At 35.8% G+C, this 27184-nt stretch overlaps 2 protein-coding genes across 4 annotated transcripts; both read right to left on the minus strand.

The window, feature by feature from the left end:
• LOC125223082 lies at nucleotides 1-19363 on the minus strand. Of its 3 annotated transcripts, none has more exons than XM_048126049.1 (35): nucleotides 19186-19363; nucleotides 18658-18751; nucleotides 17948-18036; nucleotides 17282-17838; nucleotides 16991-17201; nucleotides 16590-16901; nucleotides 15797-15947; nucleotides 15540-15677; nucleotides 15366-15447; nucleotides 14387-14658; nucleotides 14198-14311; nucleotides 13855-14081; nucleotides 12735-12980; nucleotides 12501-12656; nucleotides 11014-11151; nucleotides 10657-10899; nucleotides 9196-9323; nucleotides 8611-8734; nucleotides 8313-8474; nucleotides 8081-8228; nucleotides 7849-7949; nucleotides 6904-7065; nucleotides 6154-6201; nucleotides 5689-5796; nucleotides 5148-5222; nucleotides 4464-4514; nucleotides 3474-3614; nucleotides 3257-3387; nucleotides 2144-2231; nucleotides 1402-1461; nucleotides 1086-1335; nucleotides 801-952; nucleotides 650-720; nucleotides 337-493; nucleotides 1-242 (listed from the first exon to the last, which is right to left on the minus strand). In XM_048126049.1, exons 1-35 carry the CDS (start codon nucleotides 19336-19338, stop codon nucleotides 66-68), a joined length of 5517 nt encoding a protein of 1838 aa, XP_047982006.1. In that variant the 5' UTR covers nucleotides 19339-19363; the 3' UTR covers nucleotides 1-65. The 3 variants fall into 3 exon arrangements, with proteins under 3 accessions (XP_047982006.1, XP_047982007.1, XP_047982008.1); XM_048126050.1 differs by having other exon boundaries at nucleotides 17948-18005; nucleotides 19186-19204; XM_048126051.1 differs by lacking the exon at nucleotides 17948-18036 and having other exon boundaries at nucleotides 19186-19204.
• A 2256-nt stretch (nucleotides 19364-21619) lies between these two features.
• Nucleotides 21620-26939, minus strand: LOC125223170 (calcineurin B-like protein 9). The gene is made up of 9 exons (XM_048126182.1): nucleotides 26659-26939; nucleotides 26366-26467; nucleotides 25634-25716; nucleotides 24994-25053; nucleotides 23607-23715; nucleotides 23421-23473; nucleotides 22696-22776; nucleotides 22218-22330; nucleotides 21620-22138 (listed from the first exon to the last, which is right to left on the minus strand). The coding sequence occupies exons 2-9, from the start codon at nucleotides 26442-26444 to the stop codon at nucleotides 22075-22077; spliced, it is 642 nt and encodes a 213-aa protein (XP_047982139.1). The 5' UTR covers nucleotides 26445-26467; nucleotides 26659-26939; the 3' UTR covers nucleotides 21620-22074.
• Nucleotides 26940-27184: the final 245 nt, after the last annotated feature.

Consider the following 27184-nt stretch of genomic DNA (forward strand, 5'->3'; position numbering starts at 1 on the left):
TAACAATGGAAAGTTTTCTTTAATGTTTAATATAGATGAAGATTAGAGTTGAAAGCTGACACAAGTTATGTTGAGTGTGAGGTTTGCCTCTGCTGGCGAGTATACTCCCAAAGCGCGAGGGCGCCACTGACATGAACATTTAACGACCTAACAATACCTAATTGCGGGATCTCAATACAAGCATCCAGCATGTGGATTATCTCCACAGGTATTCCTTCCTTCTCCCGACCCAGAACTAATACCTGCAAATGTTGAACTCCCATAAAAATTCTTGCATTACTTCCCACAAACAATCACCATACTAATCAAGCCAGTGCGGGGGATGGGATGACTTACCGTCTTTACAGGGAATTTGTACTGGTCTAACGGTATGCTATGTGCAGTTTGCTCGAGACCTAGGATTGCAAAACCTTGTTGTTTCTTTTTCTCCAAGAATACTTTCATACTTTCCACTGGGACTTCCATCATGGGAACCCACTTATCTGCTGTTACACTGATCAAACAACCCCAAACATTTACAAATGCCATATAGTACTTCTTTAGATTGTACTAGATCATTATGATGAATTTTACTTTACTAGAATCATAAAATGTGATAAGACAGTTCTAAAGAAATACAGTAAAAAAATATGACAAGATTTATTATTACCTGATAAGTTGAAACTGTTTGTCATTAAGTACATTCTTATTAGCAATGGCTAGTCCAGCTGCTTTAAATACCTGGGATATATAATAACCGTCAGTAATTGAACACGGCAGAGATGTGAGCACAAGTAAGAAGGTAAACAATGTCTAGTTACCTCACAAGTCCGTGCCAAGCCAGCCAAATTAGGAATCCGATCTATTAGGGATGCTTGAATGATAATCTGTTGCCTGCTTGCCTTTAACTTCTCACCTATCTCTCCCCTTGTATTTAGCAACTGGTCAAGAAGATGATCTTCATTTTCCATGTCTGCGTTTCATGATTCAAGAAAATCATGTTATATATCTTCATAAGAAAATCAGCAAGATAGAGAAGAAACTTGTATGTCTAACATGCTTTTAAAGTAAGAATGAGAGCAGTCAAGTTATTCATGTTGACGTACCCAATAATGATCCACGAGATGTCCCTTTATCCAAGAAAGTTGCTGAGCCCGTTTCTAGCTTCTCATTCTTGGAAAGGGAAATTTTTCGTTGGAAGTCATATAGGATTTCTTTTCCCAACTGGTTTTTGGAGTGTCCTCCATTGGAGTCCAGTGTTTCAGGACATTTAGGACGTTCATCAATATGGATGCTCTCACTCTGGATAGCAGCTGCATCTTTAGCCATTGATGACCTAAGATCTTCCCTTGTTTCCTGTAAAAATTAATTATAAGCCACAAACCTAAAGGAAAATGTAAAATGCAGTAGCTAGGTGCTTACGTTCAAAAAGTCTATAACTCGGTCCATAAGTGTCGCTGGAACGCATTCAAATTCTTGCTCCTACACAAATATCATCAGTATGGAGCATTAAGAAGTGAGTAAGAAAGAGCCAGAACTACCGGCAATACAAGCAATGGACCATATAACTAAGGTAAAAATGAGTACAGCTATGGACAAGCTACTCTAATTTGGTTTATGAAAGCTCCTTTAGTGGTTTCATTCGCATGAATGCATCAAGCTTGTGCTTGATATTAGTCGGTATGTTAGGCAGTTAGCAAGCTCACATAAGGTAGCTCGAAAATGTAAATTTAAGATTTACCTTGTATAATTATACTTGAATTGATTACAAGTATATAAAATATCCAATTAACATTATTGTTACAATCACAGTGTATATTTTATTCGAGTCACCTCCTCTAGAGAGAGATATGGCATGCAAGTAGTTATTTTCCTTATACAAAGGAGAAACATTATCCTGAAATACATGAATATGTGGATGGCGTACCACCAAAAAAAAAGGATCCAAAATGTCCCAACTCTAGCAGGGAATTTAGTGTCAACATCAGTAGGCAAAGAAAATAAATGTCCCAACTCTAGCAATTTGATTTGCTAGTCACTCGTTTTTATCAATAGCATATTTCATTGAGAACACGGCATCTAAATGGCGACACGCTACAGGCAATCTATTTTCGCATAATTAAACTCTAAAAGCAAGAGCAAAAAAATGTTCATCATAACTCACCTCCACCCTGTTAGTAAAAATCCCAGCTGGAGATACAGATTTAATAGGATCAAAAGAATCAAGAAAACTGTCCATGGAAGCTCTTAACCTGCATTGATAATTGATAGAGATCACTAACAAAAGAATGAATCACAGCATATGCAGCCTTCAATACCAACCAATAAGAAATATAGAGCAGTACCAAGTTTAGACCTACTCATGTCCAACAACAATATGAAGAATCAAGATTGTGGGAAAAATCTGTTGTATTTGATAGTACAAGAGTGTGCAGGGGCCCTTTGAATTGGATTTTCCTACTTAAATTTACAAATAAGTACACATACCCATGTTCAGTTATTCTCCCTATCTGGCAACTCTTACGAAGTAAAAACGAAGTTATTCTGAAGTCTGACTATCACAATAGTAGCATACTATTTCAACCAAGTTTAGGTCACACAAGATCTTCTATTTTAACTACTCTTGAAATTCATATACCTGAGCAATGAACTATTTTCGGAATCCTTACATTTTATAAACCAACAGCCGACTATTTTATTATGTTAAATTCAGGGAAATTATGTTTTGTAGCCTTTTTCTCGATCACTCAAATTGATTCCTGCAAGTCAAGTCACCATTGATCCTCTGGGACTTGGCCTCTTTGTCATGATACTGATTTAGGATACCGCATATGTTATATTCAGACGCTGACCACTGAATGCACATAACACCCATAGTTCAGCTCTGATATTGTTAGGCTTAGCTCTAAAGTTTCAGCACATAAATGTGAAGCAGTTCTGTATGTCACTCCGTAGAACATATGACCTTCAACATAAAATGATAAAACACCAGCGAGAGAACGAACCACATAAACTGGTGTCCATATGAAATTATATTATTACAGCACACAAGAACTTAGATGAAACTCTATTACTAAATGAAAATTATGTAATTAAAGATTAATTCCAGCAACCTACACTTTAATATTACTAATTAGACGGAATAAATCAATACACTAGTGAGAGGACGACAGACTCCAATATATAAGGGAAACCTTGTGGTAGGACCAGTAATAGGCAACTCGCACCTAACCTTCATAGAAGGAACTCCAAGAATTGCTTAATAAGATAATCATACCGTGTACAATCTGAGTTGTGCTCCAAATAGTATCTCAAATCCACAAAGCACCTCCCTTCCAAGGACATGGAAGAGCAGGCCGCAGGATTTGAATCAGGAAACATTTTTTCAAGGACATGGTATAGCAATATCTGCAATTTAATACTAATGATTAAATACAATATTCCAAGGTCCACATATAGAGAATAAGAAACATTCTCCATTTATGAAGTGTGACCTGTGTAAATCCCCGTAAAGTGTGATGATGAGATGTGAGCAATGGAACTATTGGAGGAAGCAGTTCATCTAGATGCCCAGATTGAATCTTTTCCCCATGAAGAATGACATTAGCTGCTACAAAAATATATGATGACAAAGCCTGCATTATAGAGCACTGTATAGGTAAGAATCTTGGGGCCATCACCAGTTTTACCTAATATAAGCCATGTATGAGATTTTAAATATTCAATAAATATAAGCTCAATAATGATGAAATGAGCCCAACAAGGATCCAAAAGTGATGACAAGAGACCCTAATACCACCTGAAATAAGTGGATTGCATACAAGATATTAGGTTGAGACTCAAACAGTCAAACTAGGACCGAATTCACGATTCTTTTAGTTATGGTGATGGTGTGGCGCACAGTACTTTTCTGAAATATGGTCTCGGTTTTTCAGGTTACGAGACACTGGTGCTTACTCATAGTAGAAAATTCTGGAACTGTCAACTTCAAAACCAAGGAAATAACATGGAATGAATCAAAAGAACAATAACATGGAATGCATCCAAGGAAATTCTTTTTGATACATGCATAGTGCTAGTAAACAGTGAACTACAAAGACTTGTACAAACACTTGAAGAACTTGATACTAAAAGTTCCAATATGAAAATCTTACAATATAACTATTTTTAAACATAGCAAAGTTCAAACATTCACTATATCTTCTTAGCGAGTACGTTCAAAGTCCTACAAAAGACTTTGTTAGTTAGGGATCAAAGAGGCATGTATCCCACCCACTTAACTTATATTGAGGCTAAACTTCCTCAATTTTATAGATGTCAGAAATATAAATTCAGGAATCATGTGTAAACCAATGCGAGATCAAATCTGGGACTCTTTGTGCAGGGTGTTATTGTGATGCATATTTCATGATATTGAAAATTAATAACAGAAATTTCAACCAGAAACAAAAAAATATACGGAGTAGCATATAGTTTTTCCTCACCTGAGGCCGCAAATCATAATTCCTTAGCAGAGGAACTAATTGTTGGCCAACCTGTAAAAATGAGGAGAAGGAAAAGGCCTAAGAATGAAAATTTTGCAAGTTAAAGACAGAAAATTGAGCATAATACATCAGAAAAACTATACATCTCTCAACTTTTTCAGTAACGGCCATCTAAAATTGTCAATGCTGCTGCATTTTCAATTCATTATCGATTACGTGATCTCATTGTGTTTAGTTTACTCTAGTTTAACAGATAATTCTCATTCCCAAGACAAATATTAGACAGCCTCCTCAGAAGCCTACTTTAATCCCTATATCAATAATCCGATATTATCAGTATGCTGGACTTTCGAATTACATATAATTCTTCAATTCTAGCCACCAATTTAGAGGGACCCAATATAGAATATTGAAAGTAAAATAGGCCAAATATACTCTCATTCTCAATCTATAAATCTTGTTTCTTATCAAAAAGTAAAAAGTACCCACTAGGCATCACCCAACATTATAGTCACAGAAGTTCACATAGACGGAAGAAAACAGCAAGGAGAAAATAGTAGGCTAATTTAAAAATAAAGATAGTAAGCACAGCGAGAAAAGAAACTTATCTATGAAAATGACATTGTTTTTTTCAACTTTAAAGTGGAGTAGGGGCATAGGCAAAGCAAAAAGTTATGTACTCACAAGTGAAGGGAACTTCAAATATATATATATGGCAAAAGTTTCCATGTACTGCCGAACTGAGGGTAAATTGTTCCTCTGCAAAACACATGAGAATGAATATCAGAACATCAACAATTATAATTCAGAAAGGCAGTGCCTGTGCAGCAATTTTCCTATGAGAAGCAAGATTAAAAGAGTCAAGAATACTTCTTCACCACCATATCCCGGAATGCATAATCAAGTATTGGGGTGAATCCCTAAATGATAAACCAAAAAATTGTACCTTTCAATGCGCAAAAAAATGTCAAGAACTTATCAGCCTTAATCCATTTCCCACCTTTCAAGTTTCACTGGACAATAAATGAACACGAGACGTTCCCTGTGCTACGGAGCTAAATAAATTATTTCCTTTTTATTATTCCGTTTGTCCCTTATATTATCTACATTTCCAACCACGGAAGTATTGAACCTATCAAAGACTCACAGCAATTAGAGCATCCAAGCCAAATTTAATCATGGCAGCTGAACAAAGAAAACTCGGAATTGGAGAGAAGTTACTCACTTGAATTGATGTGTGCAAGCTTAATGTCACTTCCTCAATGATATCTAGGTCAACAAAACGAGCCAACGCACATATCATCTGCCATGCGCGAACTTTCCGTCTATGAATCTGAAAAGAGTAAAAAATGGATAAGGAAAATTATGTTCATTTTGTTGACCACCATCAAGCAAGAATTATGAATATGATAACGAAAAACTAATATAGATTTTGAAATCCCATACGTTTATTGAACTCACTCCCAAGTGTTTTTTATCACATATGTTAAAGCGCAACACTCGTAAATAGAAATGGATAAAGATGAGGAAAGACCAAAGAAAATTGTATTTTGAGAAAATGACATCATAAAGAAAAAGATTAAAAAAAAATCCTAGGGGCATCCAGATAAAAAATAAAGTCGAACAGTTCATAATTCCTCAACTAGACATATTATTGCACTTTGATGTCACGTCTCCACCAGGAACTTACCGCACTATACTTTTTGTACAACTCCTTAGAGAGATCTTTTTCATTCACCTGACAACAAATCAGAATAAGCAGTTGATGAGCGCTCACCTATATCCATATCCAATAAGAGTGGAAACAATTATGATGTAGCATAAAATAACATGTAACTAGTAAATAATGCTGTTGGGAAACAATGCAAAGAAAACTACAACTCAGAAGGTTGTATAGGATATTTTCTGAATACGATTAAAGGTACAGGCATAAAGACTAAAGGTTGTTCTTCACCTACCACAAAAAGATAAGCATCCGCAAAAGAAAAACTTCAGAGGACTTAAACATACTATCTCCGTCCCTTAAAAATTGAAACTATTTCCATTTTGGGATGTCCCTTAAATATAGAACCTTTCTAAACTTTCTATTTAGGACATGGACCCCACAATCCACTAACACTACTTCCACTACCTTTTCTCTTCTCTCTTACTTTTACCAATTGTGCATTAAAACTCATGCCATTCCAATAGTTTCTATTTTTCAAGGACAGAGGTAGTATTTCTCAATGGAAGTGAAATACTGCATTCATTAGTTATTTGAACTTGAGTGTAGCAAGTAGTCATATCTTAGTTCAACTGTCATCTTTGCATGACAGCACATGAGTAAAATATCTGTGTATGTGCAATCCACTGACAGAAGACCAGTGCCTACCCTCTCACATTGAAACAACAAGACGACGGGTTAGAGGACTGCTAAACAACTACGAAAAAAAAAGCATACCACAGAGCTCAGGAGTTCAAGCAAAAACAATTTGCCAGATGAGATAATTGCACACTTGTCTTCGTTTGTAGAAGTACACTTGTCTGAATACGCAATGTCCGCGAGTTTGGAAAACATCACGGCAACTGATACGCGTGCATACAACTCTGTGTTGATAAACACCTGATCAGAAGCATTGTAGTCTTACTTAGTCAGAAAAGATATAGCATAAGACAGAAGCTCCACCCAATTCATAGAGGAGATAAACAACTAATTTTAAAAATAAAGCAAATACATCTTCGAATAATCGCATTGGATTGCAGGATCATCTATCAGCCTACATTGCAAATATAATCACCAAAATGGAATACGAGCGTTATTCCAGAACTTGCTTCAAGTACAGGCATCATGACTTTCCTACCACTAATATTGATGCTGAAAAGTCAAAATCGACCACCATGGCGCCACGCCCATGGCAGCCGCCACAAAAAAAAACGCTAAAAACCAATGTGGTGATGGTGTTTTCACCAAAAACTGCCATGGCATAGCGCCATGGCACCGACATGGAAGATATTTGACAGCATTGCTAAATTCCATGTTGGCGAATATGAGCTAAACCATAAAATTGTACTCACTCCATCCCACCGAAGATGACCCACTTCCCTTTTCGTGACCACTCTTCCAAATAAGGGTGTAAGCACTTATTATGATGCCCAAACTTAGGTTTTTTCTATTTTAGGGTCAATCCAAGAAAAAGGTTCCCAAAATGGGAACCTTTTTTATTTCCAGAAAAGGAAAAAAATGCACATGTCGTGTGTGCGTTTAAAAACATAGGTGAAGTTCACTTTCCACGGAAGCACGGTTAACAAATGAATCATTTTCCTATGATTAAATGAAAAAATGAAACATCGAAGTAAGCATGAAACATGCAATTGCGGAACTGATACATCAAATTTGGTAACTTACATCTGTTAACTCAGGATCCAGGCTTCTCGATAACAGTGAAACCTCAGCCCTTGCATCATGATTTTCAACCAGTTCTGCTTCAAAATCCTCATCAAAAGCAACTGTACAAAAAGAGATGTGATAAATCGATAAATAAATCACAAAACGAGATATGTTCTAGACAGCGCAGCCTGTCACGGAATATTGTGGACAAGGCGCAACGGATAATGCTGCACTTAATAATATAGCATACCAGAACCATAAGAAGTTAGCAACTTCAGCTCCTTAATATAGTATTGCAACGTATTTGGATAGGCTAGCCAAAGCCCACATAAATGTAGTGCGGCAAGACGAATTGTTCGTGGACTTTTCGTCCCTTCCTCGAGAATTTTCTCAACAAACTGCAAAATGATGATGGTTCGCACACACATGTCAAAAAAGAAAATTGACCTCATTTTGAGGGAGAAGGGGAGTATAAAACATACCCACTTCATAGGTCCAGGACCATCATCAGATTTATGCATGAGCTGATCTCCAAACGTTGATTGATGCAAGACAGATGATAAGAGTGCAGCAATAGGAGCCACCCTCCTTTTGTTGCAGTTGATATGCAGTATCCATGAAGAATTAACCAAAAGCCACATCATCTACAAAGACAAGCATTTACAGGAAGTTAAGCCGTACAGCTCCAATGAATATTTTGAGATTATATGGCTTACAAAGAAAAACTGAATATTATTTCATTATATAAAGCAACGTATTTAGTTGAACCGCAGAGCTTACCTCAATAGATATTCCACCACGGAAAAATTCTGCTGGATCCTGTATCTGGGAAGCCAACAGTTCAATGTTTAACCTAACACATCTGAGCATGGGCAAGACCGAAATCTCCCCAGCATTTTCAAGGCTGAAAACTCAAACAAAAAAGCAAAGATGAGCCTACCGCAAAAAAAACAGTAAAAAACATACTAAAAGCTCCGATGAAGCACAATGAAACTACATAATCTTTTCCACCACTAATGCATTCAGAAAATAGAAATTGTAAAAGGACTAAAGAGATAAAGATATAGTACTGATAATAACATTACTAAAATAACTATGGACGGATAAGCTGTTGATTATTTTATTACAATTGCCCCTTTAACCAAACTACTTCAAACACATAGTTCAATGCATTTGTCATGTAGGTAAGAGGCATATCCATCCCCCAAAACATGTCTTCACATGTGATATAGATATGCGGCATAAGCCTCTTACCTACTGACACATGTGATAGAGCCAACTATTAGTGGATGAAAGTAATTTCCAACAGCTACTCTGAAGGAATAGCTTTAAATGGCAGCCTGCAATCATCATTTAGATTCTTACCTTCCAACAAGATCACCAAAAATATGTTTGGCAATTGCGTTTGAGAAGAAAGATTTACAGGTCTCCAATTGAACTCCATTGTGAAGTGCATTAATTGGTATGGATAAAAGAGATTCTGAACAACACCACTGAAAAGTGAAAAAACTTTACTAATCAGTACTATGAATTGACTAACAAGTCATGAATGGTCCAGAACTATGAAAAGAGATTCTGAACAGACACCACTGAAAAGCGAAAAACTTTACTAATCAGTACTATGAATTGACTATAAAGTCATGAATGGTCCAGAACTGCCTCGAATCACAGAAGAAGAATATGAATGTTCAGATGGCCAGATGTCAAATTATTACCAAAGCAAGTACCTATGCCTGTTTCAAGACTCGGTGACATTTATTTAAGGCACCCCACACCACAGACATCAGACATGAAAATAAATATGTGACGAGTATGTGTAAAAAACTAAAAAGAAACAGAAAGATGAACAAATTTGTGATTTGCAATTTTCAAATCAAAGAGAGACCACTCTAGCTAAGCTGAGTTGTCTTCAGAAACCCCAAAGAAGGGTTCCTTAACTTCACCAATATCACTGGAAGCCTTTTTCATGGAAAGTTCATAGACATCTCCTCTGTATGTATCAACTATACAACAGCCCACATAAAAAGGTACTAAAGGATGACCACAGGAAAGGGACATCTGGTATTTGCGAGTAGCCATATGCTTTCCCAGCACAATGCAGCCATCTTGGTCAGAATCCACAAGGCCCTCTGTAAGTCCTACAGTTATGATTATTTTGTAGGCAAAATTAATCTGACTTATTTTATTTTATTTAGCATTTCATTTTTAATATTTAATTCAACGTTGAATCATATACAACAATGAACAATCACACTGGGATCATTCTTTTTCTGCATTTGGCTTGCTACTTGCACGGTTATACTTACTACAGTTAAGGCTTGTGGAGCATTAAATAAACAAAATGTCTAGCTTTTTGTGATAGTAAAGGCTTTTTGCAGAATGTATCTACTTCGATTCTTCATCCAATGTGCTCCTATTAGAACATTAGGCTTCTTAACCACTACAAATGTTAATGATACAAATGTCAGTCAAGGATGTGCATGCCTGTAACGAACTCCAGGGTTTGAGGAATATAAGGTTAATTATAGTATGATATTTGAAGAAAGCAAGCACTATAGAACTATAGTGATCCTCATCTCACCACCAAACTATTTATACAAGCGAAGTCTTAGCCACGGAACTTCTACCTAAAATTCAACACCATGAGTAGGTTTCACAGATGTTGGAAAAGTGAAATGCAAGTATAAGTTGCGCATTCTACATTGTTATATATGCGAGCTACCTCACCCTTTTTTCTGCTGCATAGTGATATCAGGTATTAACATTACATAGGCATAATAAAATTACTCAAGAGACTATTAGAACAAGATGAAAGGGTAGTATTACCTTCCAATTCATCAAAACTGCCCTTCGTGTCCGAGCCAATTTTCCCCCATCAATAATTTGATTGATATTATGCATAAAAGTGCTAACAAACATATCCAACCGAGCATTGTCGTCGGTTTCTGATTGAAATATACCATCACTCTCTGTCATAATATCCAATGTCACTGGGGAGAATACAGACACTAAGTCCTTCAAAGCATAAGCACATGCTTCATAAGCAGCTATGCGTATTTCTGCTTCAACCTGCTTTACATGTATTCAGCAACACCACTCAAGCAAACAATATATTAAGATTAAAAATAAATACACTACAACTAATTAATCATTTCATGACAACTATCAAATTTCTTAAAACACCTCTGATATAGGTGCTGGAGTTGTGATAATCTTCCAGCAGAGCTTCCAGAGTAAGCTTTCAGCTGAATGAACCAGCCCATCTGTTTTGTACTGCACGCACCATCTCAACACAGAAGCAAGAGTCCTTACGGCTGTTATCTGAGGAAAGAGAAATGAAAATCTTAGGAAAACTAAATGGAAAAGTAACTACTTGACAGTGTAATTAAAACTTGAAAATCTAAAATGCTGTTGACAAAATTAACTAAATAAATAAACCAAAAGCAAAGCCAGCATCTGGCTCCAAGTACAATATACAAATATGTTGACATGAATCACTTTGACATCAATTAAGAATACTTATTTCAAAGCACTCTCATAAACACAGAACACTTCATCTCAATTATCAGTAAATACATATGTTTGTGATATTACAACATCTCCATTTTGATTGTAGACATTCATTTTATCACCAGTTCTGAACAAACAACAACCTTCTCATGTTCCGTCGTGCATTTTCTCTCTTTTGTTTTGGTTTTAATTTTTTGGGTGGTGGGATAAGAGACAAAAAAATTGACTAATAAGGATGAGAAATGCAAAGGCACAAATGATCCATAAAAATCAAAGGCAATCCAGAGGATGGAACACCAATCATTAACAAAATCAAACACAATTGGTTTTTAAACTTAATTGTGATTTGAAAATCACAATACCATCCTAGATTTAATCCTTCTAAAGACCTTCCAAAACTCCATATCCACATGAATCATTTAAGCTTCCTCCATTCCTTTCAAGCTAGATAACGCCCCATAATACTATGCCCCTTTTGTTAACAGATCCTCCCTGATTAGATTGAACCAGCCACGTAACTGAACATGGTTAAATATTGTGCAACCAACTCCAACATTCAACGGATCCAAAAATTTAGAGAATAATAGCAAATCAAAAAGAAACACTCCATATCTTCAGACTAATTTACACAGAAGGTCTTGAAACTCATCACGACTGAGCAGCTTTTTCAACAACTTTGAAAAAACTGAATCTGCCAAGCAAAAACCTTCCAAACAGATTTGGGGTAAGGGGTGGATGCAAGAATCATTGGGAAAGAAGGATTCGATCTACAGTCGATTCATCACCTTGCTGCATGAATTTGTAGTCGTGGGATCGAATCCCACAGGTAACAAAAAAATCAAATTTTTGAATTCATACATTAGCCACCGAATTCATACATGTAACATGTTCCACAGAGAATGAATGGTTTGTATCCTAACCCTTCCCTATACACAAATATATATATATAACACAACTCTCAACTGCTACTTACTCAACTTTATCACTCACACTACTTCCAGAAAATCTGTCTATCTGTCATCACTTGTTATGGACAAGTTGAAGAGTCAACGGGTCATTAAGGCAGAAGCTCGGAATACATGAAAAACTATAACCACAAAAAAATGAAAGGCTTTGAAATGACAAGGAATAAAATGCAGAGAACATATGAACTATCTTACAGCTTCCAAAACAGAAGTACATGGAGAACTGGGTAAGCGCCTTTGACTCGGACCCCCTAGTCTCCCTCTAATTGAACCTGGCAGGGCCATGTCCTCTATGACCACAGATGACCAAAAGACAGAACACGATAATTTGGTAAATGACATCAATTCTTCCTGTCAAACCATATGAACAAACAATATGAAGCTGTTCCACAATTTTATTAAGCTGAAAACTATAATGGTGATCCATACCAAAAATGAAAGAAATACTACTCCAAACTTGTCAAAGATAATTGATTCTTCCATGAAACTGAAGTTATCTACAATTGTATGCATGTTAAGATCTTCATTCACTATTCTTGTAACTGGAACAATAGCTACTTTCTCTTTGATTACTTGAAGTTCCTCAATCAAACTAGGAATAAGAATGAGAAATTTCACTGCCGTCAGCTCTGAATTATTCTTTTTGAAGACGGCATGTCCGTGATCTTCAATGAACTGCAGAAAGGTTTAATGCACACAAAATTTGAGAGAAATCAGGAGAAAAATATCTAAATACATCGAGGTTCAAACATAGCTGGAAGAACTGACCAAAATGTGAACTTGGAAAATGCTCTCTATGATTAACAGAACTATTTCAAATATTTACTAAGTAAGATAAAGTAAGTTCAAAAATATATTAGTAAATGTCCATTCTGGAGACCGTTAGCTATGAATGAGTCTTCCATCCTCACATGAGTCTACAGAGCGAAAAAAAAATTGCATCACAGTAAATTCAATATTCTGCACTTTCTTTGGGGGTCAATTTCATTATAGAAAAATTCCTATGTATATTCCTGTAACTAAATAAATTTTTGAGCACCAGGCCTTTTGACTCCTTCAGTTTTGCTTCAACAATGTAAACTGCCCAGGCAAATATTGTGTAGAAGTGATAATATGGATTCATCAGGCTGTGCTTACTCTGGACCCATTTCAGATCAAGTCATACAATATCTTGGTTATTTGCACTACTTCAGAAGTTGAGCTGGCGAACATGTTCAGAGTGGGACCAGTGGGTAAATCATTATATGTCTGCAGCATATTTTTTAACAGAAAAAGGTGACATGGAACCATTCATTGTCAGCTTCAATTAACTAATTAATGAATCAACAACTTCTGTCATAATATAGAACTCACTTGTAATGTTCAGAAATATGCCAGATGTGCAAGTTTTCCAGACCCCAAATAGCATATAGACTCTCATTTATGCTTACTTTCCAAGCACGTCAAATTGTCTATGAAATCAATAACTTGATAGCAAGTTCAGGCTCGTTCACTACAACATCATATACACAATGAACACATGCAAACACATTTTCATGTATATAAAAACCTTGAAAAGTGGTCTGATGTGCTCCGTACTGTCTGCTACAAGAAAAAGAACTCGAGCCCAACGTTTTGCTTCAGATCCCCATGCCTCCAATTCTTCATCGTCAAAAGTAGATTGTGAATCTTGTGACTGGTGATAGGTGAGAAAGTTCCCAGGAAATCCATTAAGAGCCTTCAGAAGTTGAAAATCAGGGCCACGGAGCCATTTTTGAACCACATATCTCAATGAACCTAAACAAAAGGAGTTGTAGAGATGTATCCACTCAGAAAAAACAAAAACATCAGCCAATCTACAACAGTTTATAATGCGGGTAAAAACTAAACATTAGCACACAACCTAGACATACCACCATAATCAGTATATTCACGAGGCAGGCTAGAAATGAAGTGAGAAAGGATCTCCAAAGGAATATCACTTCCGCACATCACTGAGGCAGCAGCTGCTAATATCTTTTCGCAAACTAAAACAGAGCTTAAGGTCAGAAAGACATTCTTTAGCAGAAAGATGGACGAATAAGACAGGACTAGTTTGGTACCTTGACGACGGTATTTAGTATTAAAATGTTGTTTGCTGCACTCGAGAATAAACCGCCAAACATCTAATACGTGACCTCTATCAATTTGACAGAAGTTTGCCACTGATTCACCTATGATCACATTACTGGTAGCATCAGTATCATGATTATCAGGTTTGGGATCACGACAAGCAGCAGCTGCTATGCACTCCACAAGGCAAATAAGCCCAGCCCGTCCAAAAGAATGCATTTTAGGAACAAGAGACAGATCGACCAGAAACGAAATGTGCTGCCTGAAATAAGATCAGATGGCTTCAACTATATCTTTAAAAATAATAACATAAACAAGTTCTCAATTTAAATAAACAATGTAAACATCATTTTATATTATTTTTTCTTGATTGGTTTGCAAATCGAACTTTTTCCAACTTTTGGGATTTTAAGGAAAACGTGAAAATTGGGGTCACCAAACCAGATTAAACAAAACAAATCGCTCACTCAATGTTTCATCATCGGATCACGCCAAGAGGAACATAAATCAAACTTGAGGGGTTTGAAAAGAAAAACATAGGTTGGGCTTGGTCGCTTGGGGACACAAAATATGATTAGCCCTTAAAATAAAGGCCATCTTTTCATATTTCTTTTAGTTTCTTCTTTTTTTGAAACCAAAGTACAAAAGAAATCTGAAATATTTGAACTCGGTCCCATCAAACACGCTTTACATGTTTTAAAGAAGTCGTTAAAATAAGTACATAGACATCAATGATGGACTTCTTTTTACTTAGGCGAAGATTATTCCACATGCCACACAGCTCAACTTTAAGTCAGTCAATTATTGATTTGTTAAATAGTGGCAAAAGTCGTAGCTTTGGGATTAATCGATCCCACCAAGACTTCACCCGCACAATACCGGTCTTCCATATAGTTAACAGTCTAGCACAAAAGTTTTATATGCAAGTTAGTTTGAAGAACTATTGTGTAAGCCTTCATATCATCATACCTGTCTTCCATATAGCTAGCATATAGACAAAGAAATCTTGATGATGCTTCAATTGCCCAAGAAGAATATATTTCCTTAGCACCTATGACAGAAAATATTTTGATGAACTGTGCATGTCTGAATGGAAACATAATTTACTCTACAATTTGCAAGTCATAAATAATATGAACAAACCAAATTCTTTGTGGTGCACAGGATCATTTAATGCTCGAATAAATGGACCAAGTATGAAGCTTGTGGGCACTACTCTTGCGCAGCATCCATAGTTATCCCATTTAATGGACAAGAATGATTGCATAATAAGGCATCGCACTGCAATAAAAACCAATTACTGGTCTTCAGTAGAAAAAACATATATACCAACATAGACAAGAGAAAAAAAGAAGCAACATCTATTAACGAAAATCAGAAGCTACAATAATCTATTGTACCTAGAGGATTGTCATGGAAAAAGCCACGCTCCCATAAGATTGCTAACCATTCAAAAATTTGCTCAGCCGTCGCCATACGACTGTGATAGAGTTCTTCATTAGCAGAGCACACAGTGTTTTCTGATGGAAGAGAACGAAGCAAAAGCATAATCTACGAAAGCCAGCAAGAAAAGGAGAAATGTTAAAAAAAAGTCAATAATGGTCATTCTGCCATAAGATAGTGGCTGGCAGGTGGCAGCACTACATTACAGCACACTATAGGTCATTAACGCAACAAAGATTAAAATTAGCAACCAGGAGGAGTTCAGTGCATAACTGCACAAGTTAACTCACATAATGGGGCAGAAACGGGAAATTTAGTAACTTAAGCACGTTGTAAAGACAAACTCAAGGACAATGACATCACTTATATATGCCAGTCTGGAGGTTATGGAAAAGTGCTATTTCCAGTGAGAACAGGGGACATGTTATGAACAATATAGTTTCCCCCTAACTATTACTACACCTCAAGTGGCTGCATTTTAATTGTTGAGGAGATCAGGAGAACCACATAAGAGGCAAGAAATGAAGCAAAAAACATGAACATGCTATTGGCATACTTCAACAGACAGACATTATTGAAATCAAAGATGGAAACTCCCATGTTTTCATGATTTATAAACAGGGGTTTGCGTATTCAAGCTAACTCAACCACAAAGATTTATCTGTCAAATTAGTGCAGAAAGTACATGAACCACTTTGTTTAAGAAAGAAGAAAGGAACTTAACATGGTGAAAAAATTAGGACTTCAAACCTGGTGATTCCAAGCTGCCTCAACCAAATGAGTACCATATTCTTCGAGCATTTCATATAGAAAAACAAAGGCCTCCCACCTATACCAGCCAGTGGAAATTACTTCATTATAGTTGCATATTCTTCCTACGCCCAATGACTGGGCTTCTTTGTCTGCCCACCTCCCTCTTTTGCCCATTGTATCAGAACGAGAACCTTTCTCCTCGGATACTTCCTCAAAAATATCAGAGTAGTATTTCCTTTCCTTGCTCAAGTTTAAAATTGTCTTTAGTATCAGCAGTGATTGCTTCCTCAACAAGCTCTCCTTATCAAGCTTTAGAAGGAACAAAAAAGCAATATGCACATTATATTTCACAGAAGGCTTACTCAACAAGAAGATACATTTATACAAATTGTGTTTACCAAGCCTCTCTTTATCTCATCCCAAAATGTTTGGTCATCTCTTAAATCAAATTTTCCCTCTCTTCCACGTATATCCAACTCTTTATGTTCATCAGCTGGTGATGGAAGAGAGAAATAAAGGGAAAGTATATCATAAGCATCTCTTCTCTCCAAAGATCCCAGCACAAACAATAACTTACAACAATTCCAAATTTTTACAAAATTGTCCTCCCTGTAACACCAACAAAACGCTAAAATTTTAAAACAAAATCTTAGGTAACTGCAGAGCATCAGTGATACAAACTTATATACCTAGTTAAAACATGAGAGGTCCCAGGAACTGCTACTTTGAATGTATATTCCCGTGCGAATGCATTAAAAATCCATGGAAGAAGAAATTTTATTGCAGTTGACCGATGTTCTGAACTTTGCATAAGCATTTTAAGAGTCAAACTAGAAAGGTCCCATAGGATTTTCCCTGCAAAAGTTTTTGCCAAGGATCCACTAGCTACACTTGACTCTGGTATAACATTTTCATAAGTACTCCAAAGAGCAGCATCCAAAGTTAGAGTTAAAATATTACAAGCAATCTGTAATGGGATACCATAAGAATTACATACTAAAACATCTTTTGGTACACAGTTCTCTGTTAACTTGCTGTGAAAGTCCCCAAGCGGTTTGAGTTTCATGCCATCATCCATGGAACCATTAGAGATCGGATTTTCACTCCATTTGTATATTGCAAACTGCTCACTTTGACTCATACCCATTGATAAACCAACTGATCCTAATAGAAGAGGAACCATGGTCTCTTCTAGAACATCCCAGCTGTTTGTTTCTTTTACAAGATTAAGAAACAGACTTGAAACCTGAACTCAGATGAAGGGATAAAAGCATTAAACAGAAGCAGGGTAAAGTGTCATATACTGATTTACAAATCAGGAATGATGGTAAAAAGACAGAAATTGAATGATCTACCTCGTTAAATATCTCACGGTCACACGGATAAACTAACTTTAGTAAGGGAATCCAAATACTACAAACAAATATATGCATGTCATGAGGACCTGCAGGAAATTATAGCCACAAAACAATCAAACAAAGCCTTTGAGCTCTAATCATCTAACCATCCTTGCAAATTGTAAAAGATAATGTCATCTATTCAGTAGCTCGAAAGTAGCTTTCCGACAAAAAAAAAGCACCGGAGCTTCGATGGTGTCTCAATCAAAGTGTCACAAATTTCCTAATTCTCAGCTCAACCTAATATACTATTAACAGTTAGATACTTCCTCCGGCCCATAAAAATAGGGACTTTGCAGGCGCCACAGGTTTTAACCCGAAATTGGTAAAGTAAGAGAGAGATGGAAAGAAAAAGTGATTGGACTATTGTTAGTGGAGAATGGGCCCACCTCATAATAGAGAAAAACTTGCCAAAAATGGAAGTAGACTAATTTTGTGGGACAGGCCAAAATGGAAAAGGAAGAATATTGTTTGGGGACAGAGGGAGTATTTACCAATGCTGACAGTATGAAAAATAGACTTCATTTCTGGTTAAAAAATATATCGACTGCTACCTAAATTCAGTCAAAAAGGAGCATTTTCCATTCAAGAAGATAGGCATAACATCATATACAAAAACTGAAAAAAGACAATGAAATGGAAGTATCTTCAATAGCAAAATTACTCACCAGACTTCTTTACCAAGTGAGATAGGGCAGCCACATAGGTTGTAACAGAGTTACACTGCTCACTGTCCATCTGTTCACCTTTTTGCGCAATATCCTACATGAAAATCGCATCTTGGTTACTGAAAAGGTAAGTGCTGGTTGTTTAAGATTTTAAAAAGTCAAGCAAGCTTTCTAAGACTTCCAAGGCTCTTCATATAACGAATGCCATCTACCTAACCTCAAACATCACTTTGGAAGACAAGGCACTATGGCATTGAAGTGGTTCAATTCCATAACTCATGTTCTTGCATCAGATGCATATAGGCTTTCGCACTTCTAGGAAAATAGCCACAGTGAATGCAACTTTTTTGACATTTCCTCGTCAAACAAATAACTAAACGGGATATGAATCAATTTTAAAGCATGATAATTACTTTGCACAATTAATTACAGTTCAATTCAAATTCGCAAAGGCAGATAAGTAACGGAGAACAATTTGATGTGCAAATGGTTGCGAGGAGAACAGAAGAAAAATGGTAAAAATGGCACCTTTGAGATGTGGGGAAATTCATCAAGAAGACGATGGAAAAATGAGGATGGAGAGGCGGCGGTGGACGTCAATATGCAGTCGAGCACTGCCGGAATGGCCGCCGGAGGAACCCGTCGGAAACTGCTCAAAAGTGAAGCAACGATAGAGTCCATTGAATTCAGGCACCTCTACACTCTGCTGCTGGTGTTTGATGCTTCAGCCTTAAACCCTAACACTGGCTAAGGGGGTTTGACTTTGATTTTTTTTTTTCTTTTTCTAATTTAGTTTGACTTTGACCACTTATCTAAAATCCATTTTTTCAATGTGTAAAATAGCATTTTTTTCAATGTGTAAAAATGAAGTGATAAAAAATCAAAATAAAACACTCTTTCAGTTAACCATTTAAAAACTCATTTTAACTCGTTAAAAACAAATGTTTACTTTTATAGAAATGATATGATCTTAAGATAAATTAAAGTACTTCATTCTAAATATAGATATGATAATCTAGTAATGAAAGCTGGATGTGCTCTTAAGATCTTTAACTTGTACTCCCAATTGCCTTTATATACTGGATTATGTCTTTCCAAAGGTCACCCAACATTTACATTAATAAGCACAAACCAAAGAAACATTTGTATAACATATTGTAAGTCAATTCTTGTCTTTGCTCGTTAAAGTTTGCAGCGCGACTGCATCGAAGTTGTTTTATCTTTAGGGATGATTCATCGAAATAAAAAATGCTACCGCAGCATGATATGTGTCTTACATACAAATGATTTCCTGTGGCCTATTTTGTAGTAGGATTAAAGTAGGACAAGGGTCCTTATCCAGACTTTTCATTGTGTTTTGTAAGCTGGATTTCTCACATGGCCTAAAATTTGTGATAATGGTTATTTAAGTTAGATTCTTGGTGGATGCACCTTGAACAGTGGGTATGTTCAATGCGTGAAATCTGTGATATGCTGAAGAAGTGTATGGCTTTGGACGTAATTAGAAAAACAAAATGATTATAAGGTCATCATTGGTGTTATAACCTATTATGACATTACATCTACAAAACATATGACAAGGAACTGAGGATATATATCCCGGAATATACTAATATGCTAACTAAGTTACAACGTACATCCAATCTCGTGCTGCCACGTGGCACGAAACATGCAATATTGTATACACTAAAATACAATATACATTTGTAGAAGTTATAAATAGATTTCGGCATATTGCATTTTAGTTATAGATAGATTGCATTTTTTATTGTTGAGTTTTGCATTTTAGATATAGACTGTTTAATTTGCATTTTATATATAGACGGATTGCATTTATATATTTTATTTTGCATTGTAGACAATTTATGTTAAAATGCAAAACTTAACAATATAAAATGCAATTCATCTATAACAAAAATGCAATCTGCAGAAATCCATCTACGACTTCACAAATGTATATTGCATTTTTTGTGCCATGTGGCAGCACGAGATTGGATGTACGTTGTAACTCTAATTAAGGATGCACTCTAATGCTCCCCTATATATCCCTTTTACAAAACAATTTTGAATCTGGATTACTAACATTACAAATCCACTAAACTAATCCATTTAGCAATCCATATCATCATAATCCTAACCACACTACAAAACAGGCCCTTAATACTTAGGGCTCGTTTGGTAGCTATGTCATGTTTCGACTAGACATGATACCATTATGATAGTAATCATAGTTTTGATTAGTTAATTTACATATATTGGGTGTTTGGTAGCTTAAGATAATTTTGAGCTATCTTATTGTAGTGTTTGGTACAATAAGTCACAAGCAAGGATTAAAATTATGATTGCCAAAATTATCCTCATTAATTTAATTTAATTACTAAACTATCCTCAGTATTGCCCTAATAATTCCTATAAAATGAGACAGCAAGTTCTTTGCTTTTGAGCAGCCGTTCATTCTACCTCACAAAGAATCCGGTGAGTTTTCTCATTCCGTCTGAAAAATTCTGCTTATTTCGTTTTTCATTGCTTGATACAAAGAGTCCAGTCAATTTTACAGATTGCTTCTTCTACTTTGAGTGTCCGGTCAATGCGATCCATATCTTTGTTTTTCTAATCTAGTAGTAGTATATGACTTTGATTCGTAACCTCATATCTAGCAAACCGTTGTGAAACTAAAATAAATTAAAAGTAATTGCACCTAAAATCGTTTAACTTTCTTAGAATTCGATCAATTCTCTACACTTAGTTTTTCAGTTTTTCAGTTTTGCCAAAGTTAACAAAGAAACTGAAGCAAAAAAAAAAAAAAAAAAAAAAAAGAATTTAAGTACTGGGAAACTTCATAGACCCAAATATACATTATCACTGCAAGTAGTTGAAATTAGTCTGCAAGTAGTACTTGCACCTACACACAATTTTCCATAAGCACTTGAATTTATAAGACAGGTGAAAAACAAGAAGGAAATGGCAAGGCAAGTTATATAAATACATAGCAACTCATGAATAAGAAAATTGTTTCAGACTGACCACAAGACCACTACCTTCTACAGCCTGTATTGTGATACACTCAGGTCTAGTCTAAGGTCAACAGTTTTTCTTTCAAGACAAAAACATTTAAATCCATGAAACGTTTGAGGTTTATTGATGCAAGAAATGCTTCTTGGTAGCAAGGTACATCAATTACTAAACACTGTTAATACACTGTGGAATCTACAAATGTGAAGGGGGCGGCGCATGGGCTAGGGGGGAGAAAGGTGCTAAGTTCCACGCAGTCACAACCTCGTCAAAAATCACAAGGCGGCATTATCCACCTAGTCCATCAAGAGCCACATCGCTTCAAAGTGTCAATGCCTGCTGTAATTAGAACTTGATACGTCCTCTAAACTAATGGTTCACAAACAGGTAGAGTCGCATCATTTTTTATGTGGCAACTTCATCAACCTCTGAGTTGAAAACGAAGCTAGGAAAAGTCGTAGTTATATCCCTGCGGACCATGAATCACTTAAATTTGTCTGTCTAGATAGTTGAGAGATTGTGGATGGATGACACACAATAAAGATTACCTCAGATATGGGAGTGTCATGATCTTCAACAATGAAGGATTTCGAACCACAAAATTGTGCCATTCTGACTTGTCTATTTTTCCATCCTGGTCAATGTCGGCTTCCATAAAAGTCTGTCAAGGATTGCATAAACAAGCATGATTACCTAAAGATCTTGACGTCGTCAACCAACAGTATGTAAAGTGTTCACACCTAGTGAGCAGTTTAACAAAGCCAAACTAGTGAAGGGAGCAAATAATATCCATTAAAAAGGGGCACGGTAACAGAAATTACAGTATAGCAGATCACTGAATTGCATTTTCCAAACACATCAACAATGACTTAGAATCCGTATTGACACACAAACACACATCAGCCTTTTCCCTCAACCATCTAATATCACATATTGAAGTCATGGGGAAGAGAGTAGTGCAGCAGAAGGAAGCATAAAAAACGTCACAGCAATGAACTTATTAAAATTATGTGTAACTCCACTTACTTTATCTAATATCATCTCAATAGTTTCATCAGCCAGCTTCATATCTGACTCACAAAGAAGTGCAATCAACATTTGTTTAACCTACAAAAAACAGGTAATGTGAAGAATACTGGAGTTGATTTCAAGAGAAAATAAATTAACAAAATAAACTCAATTTCCTCAGTGTGCACTTAATAATAGATAGTCTAACAACATTCAAGAATCAAAGCCCCAATACTGAAAGTTCACTTACCCGTGAATGAATAATCAAGAACTAAAAAAATGCAATGAGTATAATTTGCGGAGAAAATTAATTCAAGATTCAAGAATGTCTAAACGAAGAACGGTGACTAAATAACAAATTTTTGGGGCAAAATCAGTGGTAGTATTTAATTTGGAAAGCAGTGCCTATTTGTATAACAAAATTTGTTTTAGATCAGTGTCTCTTACCTAATGGTTTATACACACATATGTCCAATTGTATCTAAGCACCAAATTGAAAATTGAGCTTCTCAAGTTGGGCACAACAGTTATGTAGATCTGATATTCAAAATTTATAGACTTAGGCCTTAGATAACATGCACAAAGAGCCAAAAAGGTAACATAATACTCAAAGAAAAAAGATCCAGCATAAGTCCAGAACTATCAATCATCACACTTTTGACTCCATTCTAGCAACGAAGAGTATCCACAAAACAGGGCACATGTGGAAAGTACAAAAGGTGCAAATAGTTACAAATAAATACCTCTTGGCGTTCAATATATCCACTTCCGTCCATATCATATAGCTTAAATGAAACTGCAATGCCCAATCCAAATACAAGAGAGAAAAGAAGCAAGTTATAGCTACTTTGTGTAGCAAGTTATTGACTTTAAAAGGACAAAAAGACCAAAGTGGGCAAACTATGTCAAAGACGAAGATGTCATCATACAATTGATTTTATCCTCTTGCGGAGCATTTGGATGGAAAACATTGAGTGATCTAACAAAATCCCCAAAATCAATTACACCTTTTTGCTTCACATCGAATAGATCAAAAATCTGCAAGTGAGAGATGGACATACAGACTAAGAAAAATAAAATAGCATCAAAAGAGAATAATAAAACAGATGATACCATCTCAAAGGTACATTGAAAGTAGCATCAGCTGGGAGTATTACAAAATTTGCCAAAGATCCATCAATATATAACTGAAGATTAGAGACTCGTTCCGTCATATTTTATCCATGTAAAAATTGCAAGTCATTTCTGTAGCATTAAAATATTAAAATATCAAGCATCATAAATGTAAAAGTCAAAATATTCTTCAGTCTCATGTATCTTGTGAGAGAGGAAGCTATGTTCTCATATTATCAATAGTGGCAGGAGGCCAAATGACATATCTCAAGAGTTTCTAAGTCGGTGTAGAGGAACAATGAAACTAGAATCAAGTTGCTAGAGTGGCTGAGTGCCAATTTTGATGAACTCATCTTCTATAGATAGCCTTGTAAAGACGGTTATAAGCTAGTTCACTTAATACAAAGATATGGAAGTAACTATATGTCATAGGAATTAGAGTCAAGTTGCAAGAGCATCCAAATATTTCTCAGAAAATTTAATAGGAAATGATTTTCATGGGTAATACACTGATAACTAAAAAGAACTAAGAAACTGCAGCTGATATTCATCATTGTTTCTATGTTTGGAAAAGACCACACTTCACTGTCTGGAAACCTGGGTCTATTTCATTTCTTAAAGCAACTCTGTCAAACAGTGCATCTGCTAATTCTTCTAATTCTTGGTAACAGAAGGAAGTGAAAGTGTTTTATAGGAATTTGATGTCTACATCAGCCTTTTTCAGAAGTTTAAGTGTCACCATTAACACTTCATTGAGATAGATTGGTTAAGATGGTAAGGCAGCTAGAGAACAGAGGCTGAAAGAAGATCTGAAGGTATATTACTTCGAGATTGTGTACCTTCATCAGCAAGTTCAGGGCATGTCAGTAATTTTACAAACAAGAGATTATATCTCAATCATTTATTACTTCACATAGTTTATCCTTATTTCCCATTGCCATCCTCATCATTTGCCATCAATTTAAGAAAAAACATTTTACTATCAACATGAACTGACTACTCAAAAGAACATACTTTATCAACAGAACCTCTAAATTTTATAAGTCTAAGCATTTTCAACCTAAGAATCATTAAGTTCAGATTTTCTCAAAATTACTCTTTAAAGAACCTTCCATGACCTATATAGAAGCAACCATCCAAGTATTCATATGTTACAATCTAAAAAATCAAATATCGTGGAAATAACCTGAGTCAATCACCTACCCGATTTGCAAAAATATTCTCCTTTTTCCTATTCTTGAACAAAGCCAATTGAAGATCTTCCTGCAAACATAGACATAAGTGAAATGGAGTGTGTAACTGTGTATATATCTGCACAAGTGGGACCAAACATTCTGATATGCACAGTAAATATGTACTACTATTTCTTGAAGGATTGACAAACCCGTGAAACTATAGAGAAAAATCAGAAAATTATTGCACATGGTGACATAAAGCCACTGATAAGTCTGATATTGCAAACAGAAAGACAGTAAGAGGGACGAAGGAATACTTATCACGGGAGCATTACATGTGAGTTCATTAAATAGGGGGGCATACATATTATAGAACAATCTAGAAAACATAATGCATAGTGCCAACATATCGCGAAAGAGTCACCTTTGTAGCTCTATTTAACAAATTGTGACAATTTTAGAAATTACTTTTTGATTCACAACTATATAAAATAGAGAAGAAAAGATAGATTACACAGAGGACTACAACTGTTTTCCATTTATAGTGATTTTTTTGTTATACAGTTATGCTAAATTATTACTTGTGGAAATCATACTGTTCAATGACTACGAAAGGTGCAGTATAAAAATTATGAACAAGGCAAGCTCAACATTCAGTTGGAAATTACCTTATTAATAAGCCCATCATCAATAACGGAACTGCTAATGCTCTTGAACAGCTCGAATAATGCTTCAACTTCACTCACACTAACTGCAAAGCAAGACTGACACATAAGTTCTTCCTGTCTAACTACCGAAAAAGGAAAGCACAAACTGAACTGAAGAGACTCATGAATTTTTCATGCACAAAAGATGAAAACATGCAAGCAAAACAATGTGAAGATCAACACCAGCAACTAAACAAGCATCGGTAATTTAGAGATCAAACGATCAAAATAGATGGCATGTTTTCATTCAGGCTGTCAGGCCATAGTTAGAGAAAAAAGAACAGAAACTCAGAAAAAAGGCAGATGCAAGAGGGAGGGGAGGGGGGTTGAGTGCTTTAAAAAGTATTCTTCGCGAATTCTTTGACTATTTGAACACCCAGTAACGCAGCAAGCGAGGAAACAAAACTGAGTAATAGGCTAATAACTGACTCGCTTAACGAGATTCCTATCCACATTTAATAGGACTAGCCAAATAAGCAAAATAGGAAACTTGGCTGCCCTAGCACCCGAGCTTCCAAGAAAACTACACATATGGTATATTTCACGGGTCGGTAAGTTATAATTGCACATAACTTTTGGACTGTGATTCTTATCACATGCTTTAGCTACGGAGCCGTTCTTACTTAAAAAGTGAACAATTTAAGATTAAATTATTCAAGCAATCCACATAAATGGGAAAAGGAAGTTACTTACAAGCCGTTTGGGAAGCAAGTAGAACAGGATCTTCATGTCCAGGAAACTGCTTTCGTGTTGTAGAATGAAAACAGCCCATCTAAGGAATAATTCACCACAATACTACAATACATAATCAGAAATCACTTAACCTTGCAAAATGCCCAAGCCAATCAAAAAAAAGTAACATGAAATACTCAATGGGTGATTATCAGGATTAGTTAAAGTCTCAATAGATAAACTATCATATTGGGCAAAACGATTAGCACTACAACATAAAACCCTGGATTATATACACAATGGACGAATCATACCAAAAGATATATGGATAAATACAAGAAGCGGCGCCGAATTCCTCAACAAACAGTGAAATCGAGCAACAGAAAAAAAGTGATCACGCGCCGACAAAGTGGAAAAGGCAAAGGGGATTGAGTAGTGAACTTATAAGCTCTTGAGAGGCGATATGCACATCAATTTGTAGGTATGGAGAAGCTCTTTTTTTTGGAGAGGGAATCAGTGATGGAAACGAAGCACAAGAAAGGATACATTGCAAGGAAAGAAAGTGGAATATTCCCCTTTGAAATTGAGTCAATTATGACACGAGATCATTTGCATTCAATTCACACCTCAAGTATTTAATTTTAGGATAATGGAGATTAATGAATTGATTATCAAATAAGGCATGTTATTATTATTCAAATAAAAGGGACCGGGAGTTATCAATTGTTAACTGATTAATACTCTCACATTAAAATCAAATATTAGCTATTAAATTAGGAAATTTAGCGATTAAAATAATATCATAATTAAAAAATTTATTAATTAAAATTAAGGATATTA

The sequence above is a fragment of the Salvia hispanica genome, chromosome 4 (assembly GCF_023119035.1).
Source record: "Salvia hispanica cultivar TCC Black 2014 chromosome 4, UniMelb_Shisp_WGS_1.0, whole genome shotgun sequence".
In the NCBI taxonomy this organism is placed as follows: Eukaryota; Viridiplantae; Streptophyta; class Magnoliopsida; order Lamiales; family Lamiaceae; genus Salvia; species Salvia hispanica.

Bases quoted from the DNA above. Each gene is read 5' to 3' on its own strand.
- LOC125223082 (XM_048126049.1), bottom strand. From the start codon at position 19,338: ATGGACTCTATCGTTGCTTCACTTTTGAGCAGTTTCCGACGGGTTCCT. The intron at 18,752-19,185 runs GTGCCATTTTTA...ATTTTCATGTAG, and splicing joins AATTTCCCCACATCTCAAAG to GATATTGCGCAAAAAGGTGA. The intron at 17,202-17,281 runs GTATATAAGTTT...TTGGTGTTACAG, and splicing joins ACCTCTCATGTTTTAACTAG to GGAGGACAATTTTGTAAAAA.
- LOC125223170 (XM_048126182.1), bottom strand. From the start codon at position 26,444: ATGGGCTGTTTTCATTCTACAACACGAAAGCAGTTTCCTGGACATGAA. The intron at 23,716-24,993 runs GTAGGTGATTGA...TCTCACTTGCAG, and splicing joins AGAATATTTTTGCAAATCGG to ATTTTTGATCTATTCGATGT. The intron at 22,139-22,217 runs GTAATCTTTATT...CATGGTCCGCAG, and splicing joins ATGACACTCCCATATCTGAG to GGATATAACTACGACTTTTC.